Consider the following 24,209-nt stretch of genomic DNA (forward strand, 5'->3'; position numbering starts at 1 on the left):
ATCTTCAGGGCCTGGGGTGGCTCCCTGTTCCTGAGAGGGGGGTCATATGTGCGGGTACATGTGTAGGAGCCCATGGAAAGTGCACACAGGTGGGGACCTTGGCAACACAGTGATGCTCTTGCAGGGCAAAGTGATCTAGTCAGAAGCACAGAATTGCCCAGGTCTGCAAGTGTTTTAGACTAGTGCTTCTCAAACTTTCAAGGGCATGTGAATCCTCCAGGGATGTTACTAAAATTCAGATTCTGATGTAGTAGATCTGGAAGGTGAGGTTGGTAATTTCTAACAAACTCTCAGAAATGCTGCTCCTGTGGGTCCAGGGACCACCCTGAGTAGCAAGAGCTTAGACAACATTAAAGAGAGAACACAGGCAGCCCTTATGAGAAATCAAAGCAGGCACAGGTGAAGTCAAGTCCCACGTTAGCCGAGGCCAAATGACCCTTCAGAAGAGTCCCCCAGGGCACTTGTGAGGACAGCAGAGTCTGCCTTCTCTGAGAGCTGCGTGCCAAATGACCTGCATGCTCCACACTCTCGAGTGCCCTTCAGGGCACATACAAAGAACTGTTTTCCAGTATGCTTCACACTTCCACCGCTCCTGCCGCCTTCATGGCCAAGGGCACTGCTGCCGCCAAGCGTACTGGAACCCTGTTTCCAGTGGGCTCTGTGAAGGGCTAGAAGGTCTCCTCATAGACTCAGGCCTATCCATGGGGCTGCCTAAGCCAGAGGGCCTCAGTCATTTGTAAATGAGGCCTCTGTGTACCTCTCTTCCCATTGACCAGATGAAGCAGCTGAGTTAACAGGAAGAATGCTGATTCACTCACACTCACATCCCCAGTTCAAGGTGATGACTGCCATTCTGCAGTTCCATTTCCTTAACAAACCTCCCACCAGATTCCTGACCCAGGACCTGCCTGGTTCACTTCACTGCCGACTGTCCACACCTACAAGGGGTGGGTCCCTGAACACCACCATCCCAAAGCTTGTGCATCACCTCAGGACAGGAGTGTACACATCTCTCTCCCCAAACGGACTGGCTGACTCCCACCCAGCCACAACCCCACACGAGCTCAGTCTTATGCCTGAGGCACTCACTGTACAGTCTGGTAGTCAACACTCCCAGCTTTTACCTTCAGAACAAGGATGGACCGATTTTCAAAGCTGTGGCCAATCTGAAGTTTTGAGACAACATCTGAATGCTCAGTTACAAAGGTGTCAATCCAGGTATAGATCTGGAAGGAATGAAGTTTCTCAGATGGGCAGTTAAGCAGGGAGGGAGCAAACCCCAGGGTCTCTCTGAATATTCTCATTCCCTGATCCTACCACCTTCTTTAATGCTTTCCCACCTCCCTTGAGGATCTAAAAGAACTGCAAAAATCAAAGACTACCCTCGGGTCTAAGGCAGGAGCTGTGGTCAGCCTGGATTCCCAGACTTTTCACCTCCGTGCAGTGCTATGCCTTTGCCTGGAAGAGCAGCATATGCTGAGCCTACTCAGTCCCCTAGGGTTAGCCTGCAAGGCTCTCTCTGGTGGAAGTTTCTCTTACTTCCATTTTATTGACCCCTTCAATCCACTTACAGATCTCATAGTCCTTGCAGTGTTGTTTTTAGTCATCCTGCCCCTTTTAGATTCTAAGGTTCTTGAAGGCAGGATTATTTATCTCAGACATCAATAACTTTCTCCCAGTGTCTGCTCTACACTTTCTAGGCATCAGCTCACAGTCTCCTATAGCCCCAGAGCCCTGAGTCTGGACAACCCGAGGGTCCAAGAGGACAGCAGAGTCTAGAGCTTGATGGGGCAGACCCACCTCCTCCAGGGTGTGGTAAGAGGAGTAACTGAAGCTACTGGTGCTTCGCTCCAACCGGCGGGACTTCGCCATGGCTTCTCTCTCCTCGTCCAGCAGCACCTGGGAGGCAGAAGCACATACTGGAAGGGAAGGCGAGGCTGGGCCAGGCATGCCACTTCCGGGCCCTGCCTCAGCTGGCTGCACAAAGACAGCGTCGACACAGCAGAATGAGCCGCCATGAGTGTGAGCTGTGCAACAGGAGATGCCAGGTTGCGGGGTGATTCTTCTGCTTGGCAAGCTGGCATTCACCCTGCCTTCTCCCAAATGAGCATGGATGGGTCAAGGAGTCTGGAGAATGTGGTCCTAAGTCTGCCACTGCCACTCACTTGCTGTGGAACCTTAACCTTGGTTTCCTCAGCTTGAAAATTGGGACTTCCCTTGCCCATTTCAATAGGATAAAATGTAATAACAAATACCAAAGGGCTTTGGAAAAGATGCTCATGGGTGGCTGCCAACATTGCTTTTGCCCTCTGTGAACACTCTGTTGAGCGAAAGCCCAAGCTGAACTATGGACACTGACCCCTGGGAGAGCAGAGGGCTCACCTGGCCCACATCATGCACTCTACTCCAGGAAGTAGCCCTGACAGTTGACATCCAAGCCATTTGAAAAGCCTGTCCAAACCACTTTACCTAATGTGCCAATAGTCTTTCACTCACCACTTTAACTGCCTCTTAAACACAAGTACAGATGAGCCAAAGCAGCATCCTTACTTGAGTGGCAATTGGGAGCTGGCTCTCAGCCCTTCTGTGGTACTTCCCTCAAAGAGGGCAGTATAGTGCCTGAGTTGAATTGACCTCCCACATCATCCCGGGGCATTTTCCCCACTTTTGAAGTCAGTGAAATGGGCAGGTGCCCTTCATCCTAAATTCATACCCTTACATTGTCACCCAGGGATGAAGACACCCCAGGACTCAGCGATGACTACAGCGTGGGAGGGGTCTGGGCCTCTTTGCAACAAAAGGGAAAGCAAAGGCCCTCAACCCAAAGTCACCCTGGTTTGCCCCTCTGTGGTTGTTGCGTAGTCACTCAGTCATGTCTGACTCTTTGCGACCCCGTGGACTGAAGCCCACCATGCTTCTGGGTCCACAGGATTTCCCGGGCAAGAACAGTGGAGTGGGTTGCCATTTTCTTCTCCAGGGGAACTTCTACATCCAGGGATTGAACCTGTGTCTCCTGCAATGGCAGGCAGATTCTTTACCACTGAGTCACTGGGAAAGTCCGTGCACCTCTGGGTCACAAGTAAATCCTGATGATGCCTTGCTTCAGGCCAGGGCCTTTTAGTTTACCAAGCATCTTAATACTCATCATTCCAGTTAATCTTATGACCTGATGACAGGGCAAGAATTAACTATTCATGTTTTAGAGATAAATCAAATTAGAGAGATAAACAGACTTAACAGCAAAGCTAACAAGGGACAGAGATGAGATAAAAATCCAGATATCCTAGTTTCTAGCACTATGTCCCTTAAGGCCAGCTGGCTAGCAAAATTAAAGGCAAATAAGAATCACACACACACACACACACATACATCTATGTATCTGTGTGTGTGTGTATGTGTGTGTATGTGTATACATAGAGGGAGAAAGAGAAAGCACATGTATAAAATACTAACAACAGGTCAGAAGTCCATCATACTATTCTTATAATTTAAAAGTGCTTTAAAATAATGAAAAGGCAATACCCTAAGCATAGGAAAACAAGACAGTAAAATGCCAAAAAAATTTACCCAAATGCTAACATTATTGTTAGGATAGAAAGCTTGTGATTTTAAGCAATTTTTCCTTTTCTCTATTTTTACATTTTTCACAGCGTGCTCATATTACTTCAATAAGTAAAATCTTCTAAATGAATAAATACTAAAACAAAGGCAAAAATGCCCCAATGTCTAAAAATGAAGGAGCAGCCATTCATGGAGTCTCCAGTCCCAGGGCTAGAAGACAGCCCCTCTCCATCCCCCACTGCTGAGGCCGAGGTCACTGCCGGGTGACACTCTCACCCCACTCCCCCTGTCAACTTACTCACAATCCTCAAAGCACAAATTTAAAAATGGGAGTGGAAATCAAAGCTTGGGGGCTTATTTCTTTTTGAGCACCAACTACACATGTGGCATTTATAATTGTGATGTTTTCTAGCTAAACTTGCTGGGCTGGGGACGTTCCCACTTGGGCAAAGCAGGGATTGCTGGTTTGCAGAGAGATGGCTGGGGGAGCCCCAATCTTCACTGGCACAAGCACCATCCCGGGAAGTCCTAACAAAGGAAATTTGTTTTCTTCCCAGAAAATCGACGGAAATCTCAGCAGCCCCCATGACCGACGTGTGCCCGGCACCATGGGCCAGGCACAACCAGCTGCAGTGAGCAGCAGAAAGAGGTCGGGCCGACGTACCTGGAGTCAAGGCCGGTTCTGTCCCATGCTGGTCCCACCACCATGAAGTTAAAGGACTAACATCCTAGGGGTGGAGATGGTGGGTGAAGATGGAGGAGAGAGAAGACAGGACTGGAGGACCCAGTTCTTCCTACACAGCCCAGGGACACCCACAGGAAGAGAGTTCACACAAGGTTGTCCTTTGTTCTACACAACAGCTTGGAGGCAAATGGGAAGTCGGCACCCAACTGCAAATAACTTTCCAAACACCCTCACAGCCTTGTGAATGGATGTGACACCCGCTTACAAATTGGAAATGCTCAGCCCTCACAGCTGGGCCCTGGATTCCAGGAACATGAATCTGTCCTGGCCTGAAAAATACACAGATGTTTGCTCCCTTCACAGGGCTGAGGGAAGGGAAGGAAGGGGACGGGAGATCTAAGAATGCAGTCTCGTCTCACCACAGCCCTGTCAGGCTTCTTGGAGAAAAAAACAGACTCAGAAGCAAGCCATTTGCCTCCTGGAAGCCATAACCTGACAGAAAAAGTAGTACCTTAGTGTAAATTAATTTATGACAGTTGTAAGGAAGGATGGGGACATTAAGAAGTGCACCTCCAAGATGGGGGGGGGGGCAGACTGAGGGCCCCTAAGGTGAAGATGACACCTGAAAGGAATCTGCATTCACAGCTCTCTCCAACCGCAGACGTGAAATGGAAGCAGCTCCCGGAAGCGGTGGATGGGGGACAGGAGACGGCTCTAACACAGCTCTGTGAAGAAGGCAGTCACTTCTCCTTACCCACCCCTGACCTCCTCTGCAGGCCTAACATTTGCAGTGGTAGCTGCATGGCTGGTAGCAACCACAGTCCATGCCTATGCTGGGATGTGGGGCTGGGAGGGTACAGATCTGGGGTTGTAAGAATGAACCCTTCGGAAGTCAAGACTGAACTGGGGCTTCACTATCCTAAAGGCAAAGTTAAAACACCATATGAACAACAGTGACACCCACTAAGGAGGCAGACGGCATAAGAGTAAAGAGTCCAGGGCCTGGAGTCAGGCTATCTCAGGTTAAATCCTTTGTTGTCACTGATGGGCAAATGACTAAGTTCTCTGTGCCTTGGTCTCCAAATTACAAATTTTTCTGAGCTTTCATAAAATGGAGGTCATGTTATCATGTACTTTCACACATACTTGAAGTGTTCTTGTGAGGATTAGAAGGATGAATACATGTAAACTGCTTAGAACATTGCCTAGCACACAGTAAATGCCAGCTATGATGACGAGGGACAATAGGATAACAGTAACTCTCGAGGTGACTCCAGGACTCCGTGGTGGAATAGTCATTACAGGGCATGACCAGGAAACCTGGGTTCCTCCAGAAACCTGGTGTCTGCCGGACTTGGACAGTAAGTGGAGCATCAGTGGTCACTTGGGTGACCCTGCCCCTGCCCTCTGCAGGACCAACAGAGGGGCTGGCCCTTCTGTCCCTGTCTCCCCACCCCCTGGACCCTCCTCAACCCTCACCCCCAGGCAGCCAGCCTCTGCCTCTCCCTCAGGAGCTTGCCCATGATTCCTTCCTTTCCTCACCTATTCCTGTCCTCCTCTCCTCTTTAGAGCTGCCACCCACCCAGACCCCAGCCAACACAATTCCCACATTTTAATCTCTTCTGTTCAGCAGACTGGGCTTCCCAGGTGGTACTAGTGGTAAAGAATCCAGCTGCCAGTGCAGGAGAGATAAGAGACTCGGGTTTGATCCCTGGGTTGGGAAGATCCCCTGGAGGAGGGCATGGCAACCCACTCCAGTACTCTTGCCTGGAGAATCCCATGGACAGAGGTGGGCTACAGTCCATGAGGTCACCAAGAGTCAGACATGACTGAAGCGACTTAGCATGCACACACATTCAGCAGAGTAATGTCTGTGATGCACACACTGGGCACTAAAGACACAGCAGTCAACAAAACGAAACTGCCTGCCCTCATGCAGCCCTACAATCTGGTAGAGGAGACAGACGATAAACCAGACAAAGAAGTGAACCACAGAGGATATTAGAAGGCCGTAGGTGCCAAGAAGAAAAGTGAGGGAGGGAACTGGGGGAATGTGGGAGAAGGGCACAACTTAACATAAGGTGAAAAGTTGACATGTGAGTCAAGTTTTAAAAGCAGTGAGCCACATGCTGATATTTGCAGAATCAGCATTCCAGCAATATAGGGCCAGCAGTGCAAAGGCCCTGAGGTATGATCCTAGCCAAAGGCATTGAGGCAAGGGTAGCTCAGGCAAGCTGGAGGAATGTCAAGAAGGTGATGGTGCCTGGAGCAGAGTAAGCAAGAGTCAGCAGTGCAGGGCAGCACATGGATCATGTAGAGCCTTATAGCAGTTTTAAGGACTTTGGCTTTTACTGTGAATGAGGTGGGGAGACACAGAGGGTTTTAAGCAGAGGACTGATATAACAGGACTTGCATACTGACTGCTGTGTTGAGAGTAGGCAATAAAGAGGCAAGGGTGCAATCATGGAGAACAGTTAGGAAACTACTAGAATAATCCAGGTGAGGGCTGATGGGGTATTGACCCATGGTGCTAGCATAGAATTTGCAAGATACATCTCTCTACATCTCACTATCAGAAGGGAGAACTGATAGGATTTGCTAATGGACTGTCTGTGGGACAGACCACCTGACCTGCCTCTTGAGAAACCTGTATGCAGGTCAGGAAGCAACAGCAGAACTGGACATGGAACAACAGACTGGTTCCAAATAGGGAAAGGATTATGTCAAGGCTGTATATTGTCACCCTGCTTATTTAACTTCTATGCAGAGTACATCATGAGAAACACTGGGCTGGATGAAGCACAAGCTGGAATCAAGATTGCTGGGAGAAATATAAAAAACTTCAGATATGCAGATGATACCACCCTTATGGCAGAAAGTGAAGAAGAACTAAAGAGCTTTTTGATGAAAGTGAAAGAGAATGAAAAAGTTGGCTTAAAGCTCAGCATTCAGAAAACAAAGATCATGGCATCAGGTCCCATCACTTCATTGCAAACAGATGGAGAAACAGTGGAAACAGTGACAGACTGTATTTTTTTGGGCTCCAAAATCACTACAGATGGTGACTGCAGCCATGAAATTAAAAGACGCTTACTCCTTGGAAGGAAAGTTATGACCAACCTAGATAGCATATTAAAAAGTAGAGACATTACCTTGCCAACAGAGGTCCATCTAGTCAAGGCTATGGTTTTTCCAGTGGTCATGTATGGATGTGAGAGTTGGACTGTGAAGAAAGCTGAGTGCCGAAGAACTGATGGTTTTGAACTGTGGTGTTGGAGAAGACCCTTGAGAGTCCCTTGGACTGCAAGTAGATCCAACCAGTCCATCCTAAAGATCAGTCCTGAATGTTCATTGGAAGGACTGATGTTGAAGCTGAAACTCCAATACTTTGGCCACCTGATGTGAAGAGCTGACTCATTGGAAAAGACCCTGATGCTGGGAAAGATTGAAGGCAAGAGGAGAAGGGGACAACAGAGGATGAGATGGTTGGATGGCATCACCGACTCAATGGACATGAGTTTGAGTAAACTCTGGGAGTTGGTGATGTACAGGGAAGCCTGGTGTGCTGCAGTCCATGGGGTCACCAAGAGTCGGACACGACCGAGTGACTAAACTGAAGAACTGTCTGGGGGATGTGAGAAAAAGAGTCAAGGATGACTCCAGGTTTCTTGTCTGAGGGACGAGAGGACGGCATTGCCATTTGCTGCACTGAGGGAGGCTGTGGAGGAGCAGGCCAGGGGAGCTGGGTTTGTACCTGTGAAGTCTGAGATGCCCATTAGACACCCAGGTAGAAATGCCAAGTAGATGGTCAGAGATGTGAGCCTTCAGTTCAATTCGGATATGAGAGGCTGGCTGGAGCTACCAACATGGGAGTGCTCAGGAGGTGGAAGATATTCAATTCCATGATCCTGGATGAGGTGACAGAGAAGAGGTCGAAGGACAGAGCTGGGAAACAGGAGAACAATGTGCAGAGAAGCAGCCAGGAAGATGGGACCACCCAGGAGAGTGCGATGTCCTGGAAGTCCAGAGAGGAGAGGGTGATGGGTCAGGCTACAAGCTGGAAGCACGATGCACACTCAGAGCTGACTGCTGAGGGAACCTGGGAGCTGTGTGTGACGCTGTGTATGACAACGAGGGTGAAGGTAGCGGTGGACAGTTTACCCAAAAAGAGGGATGAAGATGGCATGTAGAGTCAACATTTCCTGGAGTTCTGGTCTTGGAATAAGAGGAGAAGTGGGGTGATAGCTGGAGGTTGGGGGAAGGGATCAAGAGAGGACCTTTTTAAGATGAGAGAAATAACTCTATATTTGTATGCTAATGGGAATGATCCAGGAGAGAGGGGAAAATTGGCCAAGCAGTATTTACACTAAATTGTATTTTACTCTAGAGCGTGCTCGGAGCATGGGCGATTTTTGTTTTCTCCTTTGTGCTTTCCCTTATTTTCCGAATTATCTACCATGAATATTTATTAATTTTGTAATCAGAAAAAAAGCCATTAAAATCCACAGAGCTGATTGCTCAAGTGAAGCCTTTCCATGGTGACTCATCCCAGGGAAAAAAAAAAAAAAGGAAAAAAACCAAAGGGCCAAAAAGAATGAGGAGGTGAAGAAAAATTAAATGCAAATAGAGCTCACTCAAAATCAGATAATTTCTTTCCTGGCCCACTGCAATTTCCTCACTACCCTCCTGCCTGTCAGTCTCTCCCTGCTCCTGTCCCTAACTCAACACTGTCAACATTGTCACTGTCAGAAGGATTTTTCTTAAATGCAAATCTGATCATGTCAGAGCCCTCCAAAGGCTCCCCCATGGTTTTCGGGATTTTCTCTCAACCTTTTCACCTGGTGGAGGGTGCCCTTTGTGCTCTGGTCTGGCCTCATTGCCAATCATGGGCCCCTTCCCCTCCCCGGCCCTCCCTTCTCCTGCTCTTCAGCCACACCGTAATTGCCGCCTTCTCAGAGCCTCAGAGCGACCATGCAGTGCCTCTTGTACTCGCTCCCATAGCAACCTGCTCCACTCCATCAGCGCATCATCCACTCCATTGTAATCACTGATTTACTCCCCTCCGCTTCCCCACCCCCACAGCACTCCAGCTCCCCTGGATACAGGGACTGGATTTCTTTATCTTTGTTTTTCCAGTACCTTGCCTAATACCCAGCACGCAGTTGGCATCTCTGTGTCTGTGGGCGGAAAGAATGAGTCCGCCTAGTTTATCTCAAGCATCTTTCTGATCACAAGACAGGAGGGAGTAGGGGGCACTTCCCTTCCTCAAAAATCTCCAGTATCTCTGGCCAAGGTGAAAGCTGGGATCAGGGTTTTTCACACTTTCTCTCAGCCTGGTACTAACCAGCAAACACACCCTCTTTCCTTTCCTTCTCACAACCATTAAGTGAGGCAACATTTACTAGTGCTGTGCTGTGCTTAGTCACTCAGTCATATCCGACTCTTTGCAACCCCATGGACTGTAGTCCACCAGGCTCCTCTATCTATGGGATTGTCCAGGTAAGAATACTGGCGTGGGTTGCCAGGCACTCCTCCAGGGGATCTTCCCAACCCAGGGATTGGACCCAGGTCTCCCGCATTGCAGGCAGATTCTTTACTGTCTGAGCCACCAGAGAAGCCCAAGAAAACTGGAGTGGGTAGCCTATCCCTTCTTCAAGGGATCTTCCCGACCCAGGAATCGAACCGGGGTCTCCTGCATTGCAAGAGGATTCTTTTCAGCTGAGCTACCAGGGCAGCCATTTACTAAGTCCTACCTAAATGGCAGGCCCTATGGTAGACGCTGGGGTATAAAGACAGATAAGGCAAATGATTCTATACCTTGAGGGGCTTGGGGAGGGGACTCTTGAGACAAACACCAATATATTAATCAGGTCTCTCTGAGCAATTCATTCAGCACACAGTTACTGAGGGTCCTGTGCAGGAGATGCTATGCCAAACACTGGGGTGAGAAGATCCAGAAGACAGAAAGCTAGCAGTCCTGTGCATCAATAACTAAAACATGAGACTGCCGGCCAGCAACCTGAGGGGTGCAAAGCCCTTCCCTTCTGTTAACGCCTCTGAGTTTCCCTCCTCATGGACACCTTCCCCCATCATCACCACAAATCAACTCAACACAGCAGTCTCCCCCCAGCCCCAGCTTCCTGGAAGCCAAAATGTGATCTCAAGTACGACAATCAGAGCTTGATGCATTGCAGACAGAGCAAGTTGCTGGTGAAAATCCTGCCTGACTGGGTTAGCGCCCAGAGTCCAGGGCATTCTACTGAGAGGCAGTAAAAAGCTCCCCTTTCCCTATCCTTAAAGGGAATCCAGGGCTGGGGGTGACAGGAGAGGACAGCCCCAGAGGAGCCAATGATTCAGGGAGACTCCCAGGTGCCTCTGGGGCCACTCCTGATACACGAGTCAACAGAAAGAGTTTAGAGACCTCTTCATATCTGTTTGCCAAATACTGCAGAGTCTCCAGGGCAGGGCTGATGCATGGAAATGAAAACTTTTAAATGCAGGCACAGGTGAGAAATGAGGATTGAGCACTGAATTTTTTGATGTGGTAGCCTCTATTGTCTATGCGAGTTTCCCCATTTTTGTTTGTGGGGGATTTAATTGGACAAAGAGCCTACTCCCAGATGTTAAGCAGGAAACAGATGTGCCTGAGGAGGAGGAAAGGTCTTTGAATGGACCACAGTGCCCCAGCCCTGTCCTTGCATGAAAAGGAATGCACCTAATGCGTTTATCGCCTGGCAGGCGGAGAGTGTGTGCACTCCGGGGACTGTGTGTTCCCACACTCAGAGCCCGTAGAGGAGACTAGCGGCAGCATGACATGGCTGGGCAGGAACCTGTGTGTATACAAATCTACAGGTACACAGCAGCATTTGCAGAGGGCTGCAGCCAGAGAAGTCTAACCCAGTGGTGCCCCAAAAGAATCATTTTAGGAAAGAGGCTCCTTGAGGGTATTCTGGAAGACAGATCAATTAAAACAGAATTTCATGATGTTCAGAAAAGATGCCATTAAGATGCAGCAACGAGTGAGGGTGGGGAGAGAATGGGGTGCCTGGAATGAAGTCTCCCTTCGCCCTAACCAAGGGCAGGTCTGTAGTCACTTCTCCCAGAGCTGTTTTTCTGGGAGAGTCCTGCCCAGGAGAGACGCCTGGTACTGAGAGCCAGCATTGGAGGCGACAGGAAGGAAACCACAGCAGGGTTCACAGGAGCGGCTTCGCTCACCTCTTCCTGCTTCTCTGGAGTGAAGGAATTCCCTGCTATCGAACGGGTGAGACACACAGGGACAGGAAGGAACAGTCAGAAACGCAAAGGGCGCCGTCCAGAAGAGCCCTCCCTGCCCTCAATGCCCAGGAGACAGCTGAGCTGCCCCCTCCTGTCTCCCTTCTCCCTGTCTTCTCCTTTGCCACGAACTATAGATTCCTCCATAAGAGAACTCTCAAAAACACAACAAATTAGTGAATATAACAAAAGAGAAGCAGACTCACAGATCTAGAGAATAAACTGGTGGTTAGCTGGTGCGGTGCAAAGGGGCAAGACAGAGGCAGAAGAGTGGGGAGTATAGACTGTGAGTGTAAGATAGGCCCTGTGATGTAGGGTACAAGGAATACAGCCAATAAGTTTTGTAATAACTCTAAGTGGAAAGCAACCTTTAAAACTATATAAAGTTAAAAAAAATTTTTTTCATTGAAGAGGACTCCACAAGCTACCCTGACCTGTGAATTATGAACTCTTTCTTGGATTTTTCTTACATTTAAATTTTTTAGAAAGATCTTTCTTAGATTTAAATTTTCTTTGACTAGTATGAGGTTTCATTCCTTTCCTGGAAGGTTCACAAAAATGCAGATGAAACTCCAGAAAGAAAACATCCACTTTAACCTTGGGTATTTTTCCTCCAGGTCGGGCCCAAACCTGCAAGGGATGTGAAGGTGAGACCCCCCAACCTCAGTGTTGGGGCAGGACCTCACCTGGATGTCCTTTATCATGATGTTGTAAGCAAGGCCGTGAGACTCCAGGTAAGCTTTGATGTCTTTCAATTCAGAGAAGGGAACCCTCATGTCCACAGGGAGGCTGGGCCTGGCTGGGCCGCGCCAGAAGTCCACCTTAGTCACAAAGGAGAAAAAAACAATAGGCAAGTGTACCAAACATCCTGCAGGCACCTACAGAACCGATGATCTTCTCTTATACAGTTGAAAGGGCCCCGGTTCCAAAATGAAACCCTTAAGGCAGAGCAGAAAGACGGAGACAAACAAAATCCCCAGGTCATGGAGTTTCCTTCCCTAATACTAAGCACCTTTGTCTCCCAGCCTCACTCACTCCATGTAACTTCACCCAGATCCAAAGAGCCCACAATAGTTTTCTAAAGGTGAGACAGCGTATCATCTGGGACATTCACGTGGTCAAGAACACTGGGGAGAAAAGGGAGACATCACTGCCCCCGAGCCCCAAAGAGGTAGGAGAGGCCCGATCCGGAGCCCTGTGCTGTCCGATTTTCATTTTGTAAAATGGAGAGAATTATTGTAAAGTGTTCTGAGTCCTGGTTGATAGGGGCACTCACACAAATAGGATGGTGGGCTTTGGGGCACATCCAGAAATATCTGGTTGTTTCAACAGCCCTCAGACCAAACCCTTCTATATTGAAGAAAACGTCTTGCCCAGTGGAATACTTGTGGAGGACACACGTTCTCAGAAACCAGGGCTCGGGCTGAGGGACAAGCCCAAATAAAACAGGTTTGCCAAGCTAAGCCACTTCAGTCGGGAAGCAGATGTGTCCAGTGCGTGCAGCATGGCTTCCCACCCAGAGACTCATGCACCTCTCGCGTGGCTTTAGGACCTTCCAGCCGTTTTCAGAGCAGCCCTCCGTTACAGGGCAGAGGGGAAAGCCAAGCAGGGCTGCCCCACCTTCTGGGCCAGTGTTCCCAGCCTCTCCTGAAGAGAAGCCGCGCTTGATTCTCCCCCTGTGCTGTCATCTCCGGCAGGCATACCCAGAGGGCCAGGTTTGGGGTGGAGGGAATGGGACAGGGAGCCGAGGGTGCAGGCCGCTGTGAGGGAGGAGAGGACATGGCCCCAAGCCCCGCGGATTCCTCACCTTCTGGGGCTTCAGGCCCTCCAGATCCCTGAGAAGTGAAAGCTGCTTCTCATTTTTAGCCAGGATTCGAAGAACCTGGTCACTGGAAAGACACAGAGGAGACCGAGGGAGCTTCTCGGAGGGGTTCCTCAAAGGCTGTGCAGCCTGGAGGATGCAGAGTGGAAAAGAGAACCTGGCAGGATAGCTGGGAGGCGAGAGGACCCCTGGGCAGAAGGACCTGCGGCTCTGGGAAGCTCCAAACTCCTTTAGTCTGAGGCCAAGGGGTCTCTCCAGACCCAAAGATAGACCACCGGGGGACTCCATAAAGCCTGTCAGTTCTGCTGATGAACCCACTGCCCAGACAGGGGAAACAGGACGGGTAAGTGGTGGAGAAGGGAGGAAGAAAAAAGAGGAATGAAGGAGAGAAAGGGATAGATACAGGGAGTCGAGGTACCGATAGTGGCCCCATGCACTCTTTATACAAGGATCCAGGCCATGTCTGCCCCAACCCCACTGCCTTCTCTCAAGAGCTGGAGGACATGGAAGAGATGAATCTCACCCTACCTCACAGGGGGAAGCTGAGCCCCTCCCCATCCCCCTGGAGGGGTGGGAGCCGGGGCAACTGAGCAGCCTATAGTGTAGCCTTTGGGGTCTGAGCCAGGATGGCCATGGCTCCCTCCCTGGCCGGCTCTGATACCCTGGATGATGAACCCCCCTCTCTAAGCTTGCGTTTCCTCTTCTCCACTATGGAAATACTGTGGAGTGCTCACTTTGCGGGGCCTTTGGAAGGCTGAGAAATCATGTCTGTAGAGGGCCTGGTATGTAATACTCATACTTAATTTTACTCAAAGGACAATACCACACCCACACATTAGGAACACAGTCTTTGGGGGGTTATGACTTTTTTAAGAATCAGAGGAAAGTTATGAACACTGGAGAAAAGTAGATACACAAAATTTTACACACGGTTTCAGGGGATTCTTGGATTCTTGGGATTCATGCAGACTAAGAACTCTAGATTTGGGGAGGAATAATAAGACACTTGAGCGTCCTGCCCTCACATGCAATATTGGGAGGTGAAGGAGTAAGAAGTGGGTTCAGGATGGGAAATGAAATCCTGAATCCCTCTGCCCTGATCAGGTCCCACTGGGCCACCAAGTCACCCAACTCCTGGCAATCCTCTCTCCCACTAAGGAGCAGCCACTCACCCTGTGAAATTCATCTGGCCCAAAGCTGCTGCCAGGATAAAGCTGCAGACGAGGAGTGTCCGCCTGCCCACAGGGTACAACCTGCGAATCACGCCTCCTCCAGGGGAACTCTGCATGCTTCTTCCTCCAGGCGAACTTCAGGGGTTTTCCTCGCACACAGGCATGGCCAGGCCTCAGGACAGCAGAGTACCTAAAAGCCAGCAGGCCCGGCAGAGGACGTGCGTTAGGCTCTCTCTGGGACTCCCACGTCAGGCCTTCCAGAGGTGGGGCGTCCCTCCCCACTTCTAGGTGAGTCCTCTCCTGGGAAGGTGTGGGGGGCAGGGGTAGGGAAAGAGGAAGTCAAGGCCTTTAGCTGTTTTCCTTCCCAGAGGTTTACTGGGCTAGCCTCTCGTGAATATGGAATCCTCCATCTCCAGAGAAAGGCTGAGAGAAGCCATAGGCCCAAAGAAATCACTCCTTTCCAGTCTCGTGCTGTCTTTGTGCTCCTTCTCCCTCCCCATCCACTCACACATATGATCCTTGAACATAAGGGTGTGGACGCCATTGAAACAACACCAGGTTTAGACACAGAGCTGGGTACTCACTTCCTGTCTAAAAGATCCGGGGCAACTGACCTAGTCTCTCTAAGTCTCAATTTACTCATCAGTCAAATAGGGTTAATAATATCTCCCCTCCCTACCTCACAGGGTTTTCTGGGGGATATTAGATGAGACAACTTGGGTGAATTGGCTTGGCAAAGCCTGCAAAATAGAATGTCTTATTATCTCAAAGCATTAGCTCTTAGTCACAGCTGCATCTTAGGTCAGGACTCTAGCTGCAGTGGAGAGAAGGGGAGAGAAGAAAACGGAGCGAGGAACAAAGGAAATGTCTATTCTATGAGAAGGAATTCAGTGAAGGGTCCCTTTTCGCTGTGTTCAGGTGGTCACCATTATGCCAGGATAGGTAGTGCATTTTCTACTTAGACATGAAGGTCACTGCAGTCATTATTATAGTTCTCAACAGAGAGCAGAGTCAATTTCTCAGTCTGCTGAAGCCCCACACAGCCCCCTTTATGGTCTGGGAACAGTATGAATAAAGCAGAGTCCAGCATACAAAGCAGTCATATTAGAAGGAGAAAGTGAAAGATGATGCCTGAATGGTAAATGATGAATCTAACAGAAAATCCGCAGGAGGTGGAGGAAAGGCAGAGACTAAATCCAACAAAGTTGTTCAGCAGAGGACGTCAACAAAAGGCCACTTAACTGTCACCGGCGATTCTCAGAAGCCCCCCTCCCCATCCATGCTTTCCCAGAATGGCCAATTAACCGGCCATGTGTGCAGAGAGGAGAGCTCTTTTATTGAGAGAATGCCCTGCTCCCACACCCCGCCGGACCTACTCCATTATCTCGCAGTTCAGCTGTTCAGACATGCCAAACTCTCCTAGAACCCTGGCTTTGAGAACTCTCAGACTGAAACATTAGCAAAGAGTTTAAGGACCTAGAAAAGAAAGCAATTAGGCTTTCTACTCAAGTAACATTCAGCGTCAGTAGAAATTTGGAATAAAAGAATATACTAGTAAACAATAGCTCAGGAATTTAAAAGAAAAGCAGTGGGATGGTACTAGTCACCCAAAGTACCCAGCATCTTCTTGTTCAAAAGCATCATTATAAGTCACTAATAATAAGACAACCCCTGCACTTGCTTTAGGGGTGGGGAAAGAGACAGAGATAGATCGAGAGCAAGAGCAAAAGAGAGACAGAGGCACAATTAAGAATTCTTGAGAATTCTACGGCAGCACGTGCAATAGAACTTTCTGTGATAATGGAAATGTTCTACGTCTGCAGTATCCAATAGGATAACCACCAGTGGCTAGCATGACTGAGGAATTTCAGTTTTTAATTAGCTTTAGTTGATTTAAATAATTTAAATGGCCACATGTGGCTAATGAGTGCCGTATTATAAGACGGCACAGTTCTGTGGGAATTCACCAGCCCTAAGTACTGACTCCATGGCTGGATCTGAAGCAGACACACACAGCTGTGTTTAATACCTAACACCCGCTTCTCATTCAAAATTAATTACTCATTAATTAATTTTTATTTGTAGACATTAGTTAGACATTAGATAATGTCTAATTAAGTAGACACTATTTACTCAGTAGATGCTTACTGAATACCTACTATGGGCCAAGCACTTGCTAAGGTGTGGAAATAAAATAGAGTGATACAGATCTGGCCCTTAGGTTTCTATTGGGGTAAGTAGACAACTGAAAGAGCATACAAATAAATGTGAAAATATAGCTGATGTATGTGTTACAAGGGGAAGGTACAATGTGCCAGAAGGACAGGTAACATAGATTCCATATAGACTGAAGATGCAGGGAGACTTACTCTAAAGAAGTTGTTAAAAGGACTTTCACCTCCTGCCATATACCTGACCAATCCTGCCCAAATTAAATTAGTAAAACGCTAGATAAAATATTTTTAATACAACTTTTCTTAATGCCTTACTGGGTTGGCATAAAAGTAAGAATCCACAGATCCAAAAGAAGTAAAAGCAAGACCCATGAGAGGTAAGCAAACTTTTCCCATGATGAGTAGAGGTCTTTCAACTCTGTTCTTGATCTTCCTTCTTAGAAGAATATACCTTGTATCTAGGGTCATTTTCGTCCTACTTGAAGTATATATTTAAATGTTTCCTTCAGTGAAAAAAAAAAAAGCTCTTTGTTTTTATTTGTTTGAAAATTCTTTATTTGCTTTAATTCTTGAAAGAATCTCACTGAGTATAAATTCTAGGTTGATTATTGTTTTTCTCTCAACACATTGAAAACATTATCCCCCAGTCTTCTAGCTTCCACTTTCACAGTTAAAAGGTAATCAATTAGTCTATTTACTGTTCTTTAGTATGTGATCTTACCTTTGGTTGCTTTGAAGACCTCTTTGTCTTTGATGTTCTGCAGTTTTATCTTCATGTATTCTTCGGATACACAATAATGTGTCTAGGTACAAATTTCTTTTGGTTTATCCCACTTGAGATTGGATTCCTGTACCTGGGGATAGCTATCTTTCCACTATTCTCATAAATTTTTCAGTCATTATATTTTTTAACATTGGCTTTTACCCAATCTATTACCTTCTGTAATTTTATTAGGTATATGTTTTGTGCTCTCATTCTATCCTTTAAGATGTAGTCTTTCTATCATATTTCTATTTCATTGTCTCTCTGGGCTCCAATCTGGATAATTTACTTACGTTGAATATTGTTTCTTTAGTCCAGTTAACTGATTCTCTTATCAGCTGAGCTTAATCTGTAATTTAATCAATCTGCTAGATTTTTAACTTTCAATTTATATAGTTCATCAATTCTGAAACAACTTTTCTCTCAGATTTAAACACCCCTGCAGTCCAGGAGCATCTTATAATCAGTGGCATCTTGAATGATAACTGGCAGTGTTTTTGATGGCCCATAAAATTATGCTGCATCTTACAATCTTATTTTATAGTCAACACAATATGGTATTTCTTTTTCATTTTTTGGAAGTTCTATTTGATTCTTTTTGAGCCCAAAAGACTTGCAATTATTATCTATTTTAGAACCTCTTGTTTGTTTTTTTAAACTTATAAAACTTAGTAATTTTAGAATCTGTCAGATAACTGCAGTATCTGAAGACGGCAAGTCTATGTCTACTGCATATTGTTTCTGCTGGTTCTTATTCAAAGTGCATTGTTTTCTTGTGCCATTTATCTGTGAGTCAGTCATTTCCTTTGGACCTTTATCTGTGGAATTCCTGAGGCCTAGATTGAAGTTGAGTTCCTCCAGAGAGGATTTGTATTTACTTTTATGAGTTGCTGGTGGCAGGGGGGGGGGGGCACTACAATCTGAGATCACTCTAAATTATTTGCTTGAGTTATTTTGGACCGCATAGTTAGCATAAATTTAGACCACAGACTCACGTAGAGGCTTACTTATTGTTATGAATTCTTGGAAAATACTTTTCTCTGGATTGCTTAACATCAATATTTTAAATCCTGCACAATAAAGCAAGTTACTTGCAAGTAGATAATCAGAGTTAGTGTTTAAGTGTTTTAACATAGAACTGTTGGAAGAAAGGGTAGATAGTGATAATTTTCTAGACTTAGATTAAGTATGTATGTTCAATTTGCTAAAGCAGTAACTTCCAAACAGGTAGAAAGGGTAAAGATGAAATAAAATACTGGGGGGAAAATAAATCAAAAGATGAGAAAGGAAAGTTAAAAAGGCAGAGTGTAAAAGTAGGACAAAGAGAGCATAAAAAGAAGAAACTTATCTAAATATATATTTCAATTTAAATGTAAATTATTTTAACTCTCTAGTACAAGACAAAAATTATCAGAAGAGATTTTTTTAACCTAGCTATATGTGTTCACATGAGCTATGCTTAAAGTATAAGAACTAAAGAAACTAAAAGTCAAAAGTGGGGGGGAAAAGATATGTCAGGTAAATGTTAACCAAAAGAAAATATCTGTAGCTTTATTAATATAAGATAAAAATAAACATCAAGGCAAAACGCATTATCAGAAACAAGAGGGTCATTGCTGCTGCTGCTAAGTCGCTTCAGTCGTGTCCGACTCTGTGCAACCCCATAGATAGCAGCCCACCAGGTTCTGCCATCCCTGGGATTCTCCAGGCAAGAATGCTGGAGTGGGTTGCCATTTCCTTCTCCAATGCATGAAAGTGAAAAGTGAAAGTGAAATCACTCAGTTGTGTCCAAAACGCTTCGCAACCCCATGGACTGCAGCCTACCAGGCTCCTCCATCCATGGGATTTTCCAGGCAAGACTGGAGTGGCGTGCTATTGCCTTCTCCGAAGAGGGTCACTACTACTTTCAATTTCCCAAGAATTTTTAACATATAAAAATATTTATGAATTATTCTAACAAATAATGTGCAATCCTTCCTGAAGATAATTATAAAGCTTTACTGAAAAATGCTAAAATTTGAAATAAATCTGAGGATATACTTTATCATAGGATAAGAAATTTCAATGTCATAAAATCACATCCTTCCCAAATAGATTTAGAGATTCAATATAATTCCAATCAAAAACCCAACAGCCCACACAACTTCATAAGCTGATATAAATGTATATGAAAAAATAAAGGCCATAAGAAGAGTCAGACTAATCCTAGAGAACTAATTAGGAGAACTTTCTATATCAGACACTAGTACATATTATAAAACTATATGAGCCTGTGCTCTAGAGCCTGAGAACTGCAACTACTGAAGCCCATGTGCCCAGGAGCCTGTGCTCTGCAACGAGAAGCCAGAGCACCGCAGCTAGAGAGTAGCCCCTGCTTGCCACAGCTAGAGAAAGGCCCACACAGCAACGGAGCCCCAGCACAGCCAAAAATAAATAAATAAGTAAAAATTTAAAAATAACACAAAACTATAGTAATTGAGATGGCATAGTATTGGCACAGATAAACAGAACATAATAGAAACAAACCCAAGCGTATTTGGAAATTTTGTTTTTTTGCAGACTTGGCACTCCACATCATTGTGGAACAGAAAGACTATTTAGTAAATGTTGCTGAGACAAACATAGATCTATATGAGGAAAATGGCATTAAATCTCAATCCTACCACATACAAAAATCAGTTCCAGGTAGATTAAAATACTTAAATGTAAAAGACAAACTATAACACTCTCAGAAGACAACATACACAATATTTTATGACATTGGAATAGGTAATAATTTTTCTAAATAAGATGTGAAAGGCAAAAAATAAAAAACATAACTATAAAGTTTCCCATAAATGGAAAAAATGAGTAAAATCAACTATATTATAATTAAGAAATTTGCAACAGAGAATAGAAAATAAGCCTCAACCTGAGAGGATTTTTTGGTAATATATAAAACTGGAAAACAATATCCATGATATAAAAAGAACATCTGTGAATCATTTTTTAATGGGCAAAGAACACAAAAATCCATTTCTCAAAAGAAGACTCACAAATGATCTATGAACATATGAAAATTATACTTAGTAATCAGGGAAAAGAAAATTAAAACCACAGTGAAATTACCATATCATACCACCAAATTGTCAAGAGTTAAACGTCAGTCAATACCAAGAGTTGAGGGCAAGAGCACCTCTCATCACTCCTGGTGGAGCTTTAAAGTGGTGAAATCACTTCAGAACACAGTTGTTACCTAGCAAAGCCGCATATCCTACACCCGAATAATTCCACACCCAGCTATACGCCCTGAAGAAACTCTTGTGCCTGTGCAGCAAGATTTATGTCCAAGATTGTATTTCTAAAATGGAGACGTAGCTGTAATGCAACAGAGGAGAGAAAATGAACCAATTACAGCTACATGCATCCAGCAGACAAACCTCAAAACAGCGATGTTGAGTGAAAGACGCCAAATTGGAACACACACTGTGTGTTTCCATTATATATGTTCAGACAGGTAAGACAGAACAATATATTGTCCAGGAACATGTGCACACTGATATTACAAGGGCAAGGAAGGAAATTATTATCATGGATTTGTGGTTTCATCTGGGGAAGGGAAGGGAGTGCAAAGAGGCTTCTCAGGTGTGTCTGTTCTTGTTAATGCTGAATGGTGGGTAAAAGAGTTAATTTTAACAGGCAATGAAAGTTTTACACAGGCTCTTGTACAAATACTTCATAGTAAAACCTATTTTAAAGGTAATATGGGAAAGCTAAATTCTTATTTTTCATAGTGAGGAATCAATAGAAAATGCCTAAAACTTAAAAAAGCAAGAAGTAGCAATATAAACACCACATTGAGGTTTATGGGTGTGAATGCCAAGGCTAAAAGAATTCAATTGGGTTGTTGCTGGAGAGCAAGATGTGGGAAGAAGGAACGGGGAGCGGGACTTAGCTGCTTTTTACAACTTTTGTAGAACTACTTGACTCTTTAAACCATGTGCTGTAAAACTGATTTAAGTAAAAATGAAGTTTGAGAAGTGGCATTTGATACCTAGAACAGTCAAATGCATAGTGACAGTAGAATGGTGGTTACTGAGGGCTGTGGGGGTAAAGGATCACAGGGGTTAGTGGTTAATGGGTTCAGAGTTCCAGTTGGGGAAGATGACAAGATCTGGAAATGGATGGTGCTGATGGTTGTACAACATGTGACTGTACTAAATGCAAATAAACCATACACTTAAAAACAATTCAAGTGGTAAATTTTATGTTATGTATATTTTACCACACACACAAAAATTTAAGCTCAAAATAAAAAAAAAGAGAGAGACTGGAATTTGAGCTATGTTAGGCAGAGTATGAAGGAGTTAACCATCCAAGGCAGGGTGAAGAGGTTGTAGGAAATCTGATTCTTGCCCCGGATCTTTTCTTCATTAAAAGTATTAATTCCCACTTCTGGTTAGAGACCTCCCTAAGGATCTCCAGAGATCATGTGAGGTGCTCCAACATTTCCAAATAAAACTCACAAACTAAATTATGTTTAATTTCCAAAATTCCTCCTTGGGTGCTTAATGGAAATAAATACATCAAATGTAATCTTAAAAAACAGAAAAACTCGAGTATCATTATTCACAGTACAAAAGGATTCTTTCACTAACAAGAGGATTTACTACAGTCGCTTAATATAACTCCCCCAGGACACTCAAAATGTGATTTAATTAACACAAAACAGGCTTATCCCACCTTTCAGAAATATGCCAAACAGGTGCTTTCAAAGGAAATTGAGAACTGAAAATCCAAGAAAACAATGACCCACGATAAAGTGGGTTAAGGCTGCTCTAGCCTAGAGTTTCTAAATCAACTTTATTATTGAAAAATCCCACACTGGGATCATCCCCACAAGGGAAGCTGTAGCTGACCAACCATATCTCCAATCATACCTCATGCCTCCCTCTAACATCACACACCATATAAATTCTAATTCTTCACAAGAATCCGTCTAATACGAGACAAGCTCACCGTGGGCTGGGGCTGTGTCTTCCATCTGTCTGACCCCAGGACATCTGCATACAGCCCAGGCACTGCCCAGGACCTACTTATTGATTGATTATGTTGATCCACTCATTCTACCGACTGCCCAAAGCCTAGGAAAACAAACCCTTCTTTCTTGGCCTTTGTTCTTGCCTGCATCTACCAGCTCTGCATCCACAAGCTCAGAACCTAAATCTTTGCTCTGTTCTGCTCCCCACTTTTAGTTACTGGACTCCTTTCTTATCACGCACAGTCAGAGACCTCACATGGTATCATACTTGAGTATAATCCTTGGATATCAGGGTCTTGCCTTCCCCTCCCCCAGAATTGGTGTCCATCCCCAAACCTAGGTCCAGCAGTTAATGACAGGCTCTTGGGTCATCCTCTGCTGCATGGCTGCCTCCACTTAGGCACCCAGCTGGCCTCCTCTCTATTGCAGTACACCCTCCCTCTGCCTTACCAGTTCAGCCACCTAATGGGGAGACCCCAGCTCTATTCCATCTCCACTCAGTCCCTGAAGGGGAGAGGGTTTGCCCAGTGACATTCCCTGGCCCTCAGTCCACAGGTCTCATCGCACTGTGGCTGAGGGTCTGGCCACACCAGGACCACCAGCAAATGATGATGAGGTGTCCCAGATCACAGGACAAAGAGCTTGCTCCCCAGTGAGGCAGAGGGTTGGCAGCCACCACCCAAGAACCCACTTCCTACTCTTTGGAGGAAAAGCATCTGCAGCCAGGGACCACCCCTACAGCCAGGGAGCCCACTATATAGCCCTGGGAGGAGCGGGTGAAGACCCTACTGTGTGGAAGAAAGGCAAGGTGACCAGACACCTTCCCTATCTGTGGGCCAGCAGGACCAAATAGTAAATATTTCAGTCTTTGGCAGGGCGGGGAGGGGTGGGGGAGGGCATGAGGCAAGACAGAGTAAGTATTCTCACCCAACAGTCTTTCTTATATTTAAAACTATAAAAAAGTTTTGGAGCTGTACAAAACTAAGTGGAACTAGATTTGGCCTGCAGGCGTAGTTTGCCCACCCCCTGGTGTGGCTGAAGAGGCAAGAATTCATTTACAAGACTATTAGAAGCTATTAGAAAGCTCAAGGGAAATCAGAGACGTGCGTTAGAACCCTTCTTCAATCAAAGCCAATGATTTCCAAAGCTATAGAAGCCTTCTTCAATCAAAGCCAATGATTTCCAAAGCTATAGAAGCCTTCTTCAATCAAAGCCAATGATTTCCAAAGCTAGGCGTTCACTCCTACTGGGGAGAAAGGAAGAAATTAATGACTTCTAGTGTATAATCCCAGGGACGGTGGAGCCTGGTGGGCTGCTCTCTATGGGGTCGCACAGAGTTGGACATGACTGAAGCGACTTAGCAGCAGCAGCAGTGTATATTTTTATCTCATACTTTTTATTTCAATTTTTGTATTTTATAAAATACATGATAATACAATGGTATATATACAGAATTTATAGATATGTAATTACATATATTGGGTGTGATGTACTAAAAACTTTTTAATTGTAGGAGTGCAGGGTAAAAAAAAAATCTGAAGAATGCTGGCCTAATGATCTGGCACTAATTGATTTTGAAAAATCTCACACTGTCATGCCTTTATTTCTATGAGTACCTCTTTTCTAACATACTGTTGAGTTTTTTTTTTTAATTAAAATTTATTTAAATCACTGTTGACAGATACTAGAGGATTTCCCTGTTTTGAAATCAACATATTATGAGCGGGGTGGGGGGGAAGC

The 24,209-nt window shown here is 45.5% G+C and overlaps 1 protein-coding gene across 2 annotated transcripts in view; it reads right to left on the reverse strand.

Moving 5' to 3' along the window:
* Positions 1 to 24,209, reverse strand: part of LOC102270897 (carboxypeptidase A5) — an 89,115-nt gene that overhangs the window by 5,723 nt on the left and 59,183 nt on the right. The window contains exons 2-6 of one of the 2 annotated variants that reach the window (XM_005905282.3): positions 14,513 to 14,702; positions 13,326 to 13,407; positions 12,205 to 12,339; positions 1,801 to 1,899; positions 1,125 to 1,226 (exon numbers count right to left, since the gene is read on the reverse strand). In XM_005905282.3, the coding sequence (XP_005905344.1) occupies positions 1,125 to 1,226; positions 1,801 to 1,899; positions 12,205 to 12,339; positions 13,326 to 13,407; positions 14,513 to 14,628 (534 nt within the window). In that variant the 5' untranslated portion in view covers positions 14,629 to 14,702. Of the gene's footprint in view, positions 1 to 1,124; positions 1,227 to 1,800; positions 1,900 to 12,204; positions 12,340 to 13,325; positions 13,408 to 14,512; positions 14,703 to 24,209 lie in introns of those variants that run through there. The other variant, XM_070369229.1, reaches the window with a different exon arrangement.

Source organism: Bos mutus, chromosome 4, assembly GCF_027580195.1.
Source record: "Bos mutus isolate GX-2022 chromosome 4, NWIPB_WYAK_1.1, whole genome shotgun sequence".
Lineage (NCBI taxonomy): Eukaryota > Metazoa > Chordata > Mammalia > Artiodactyla > Bovidae > Bos > Bos mutus.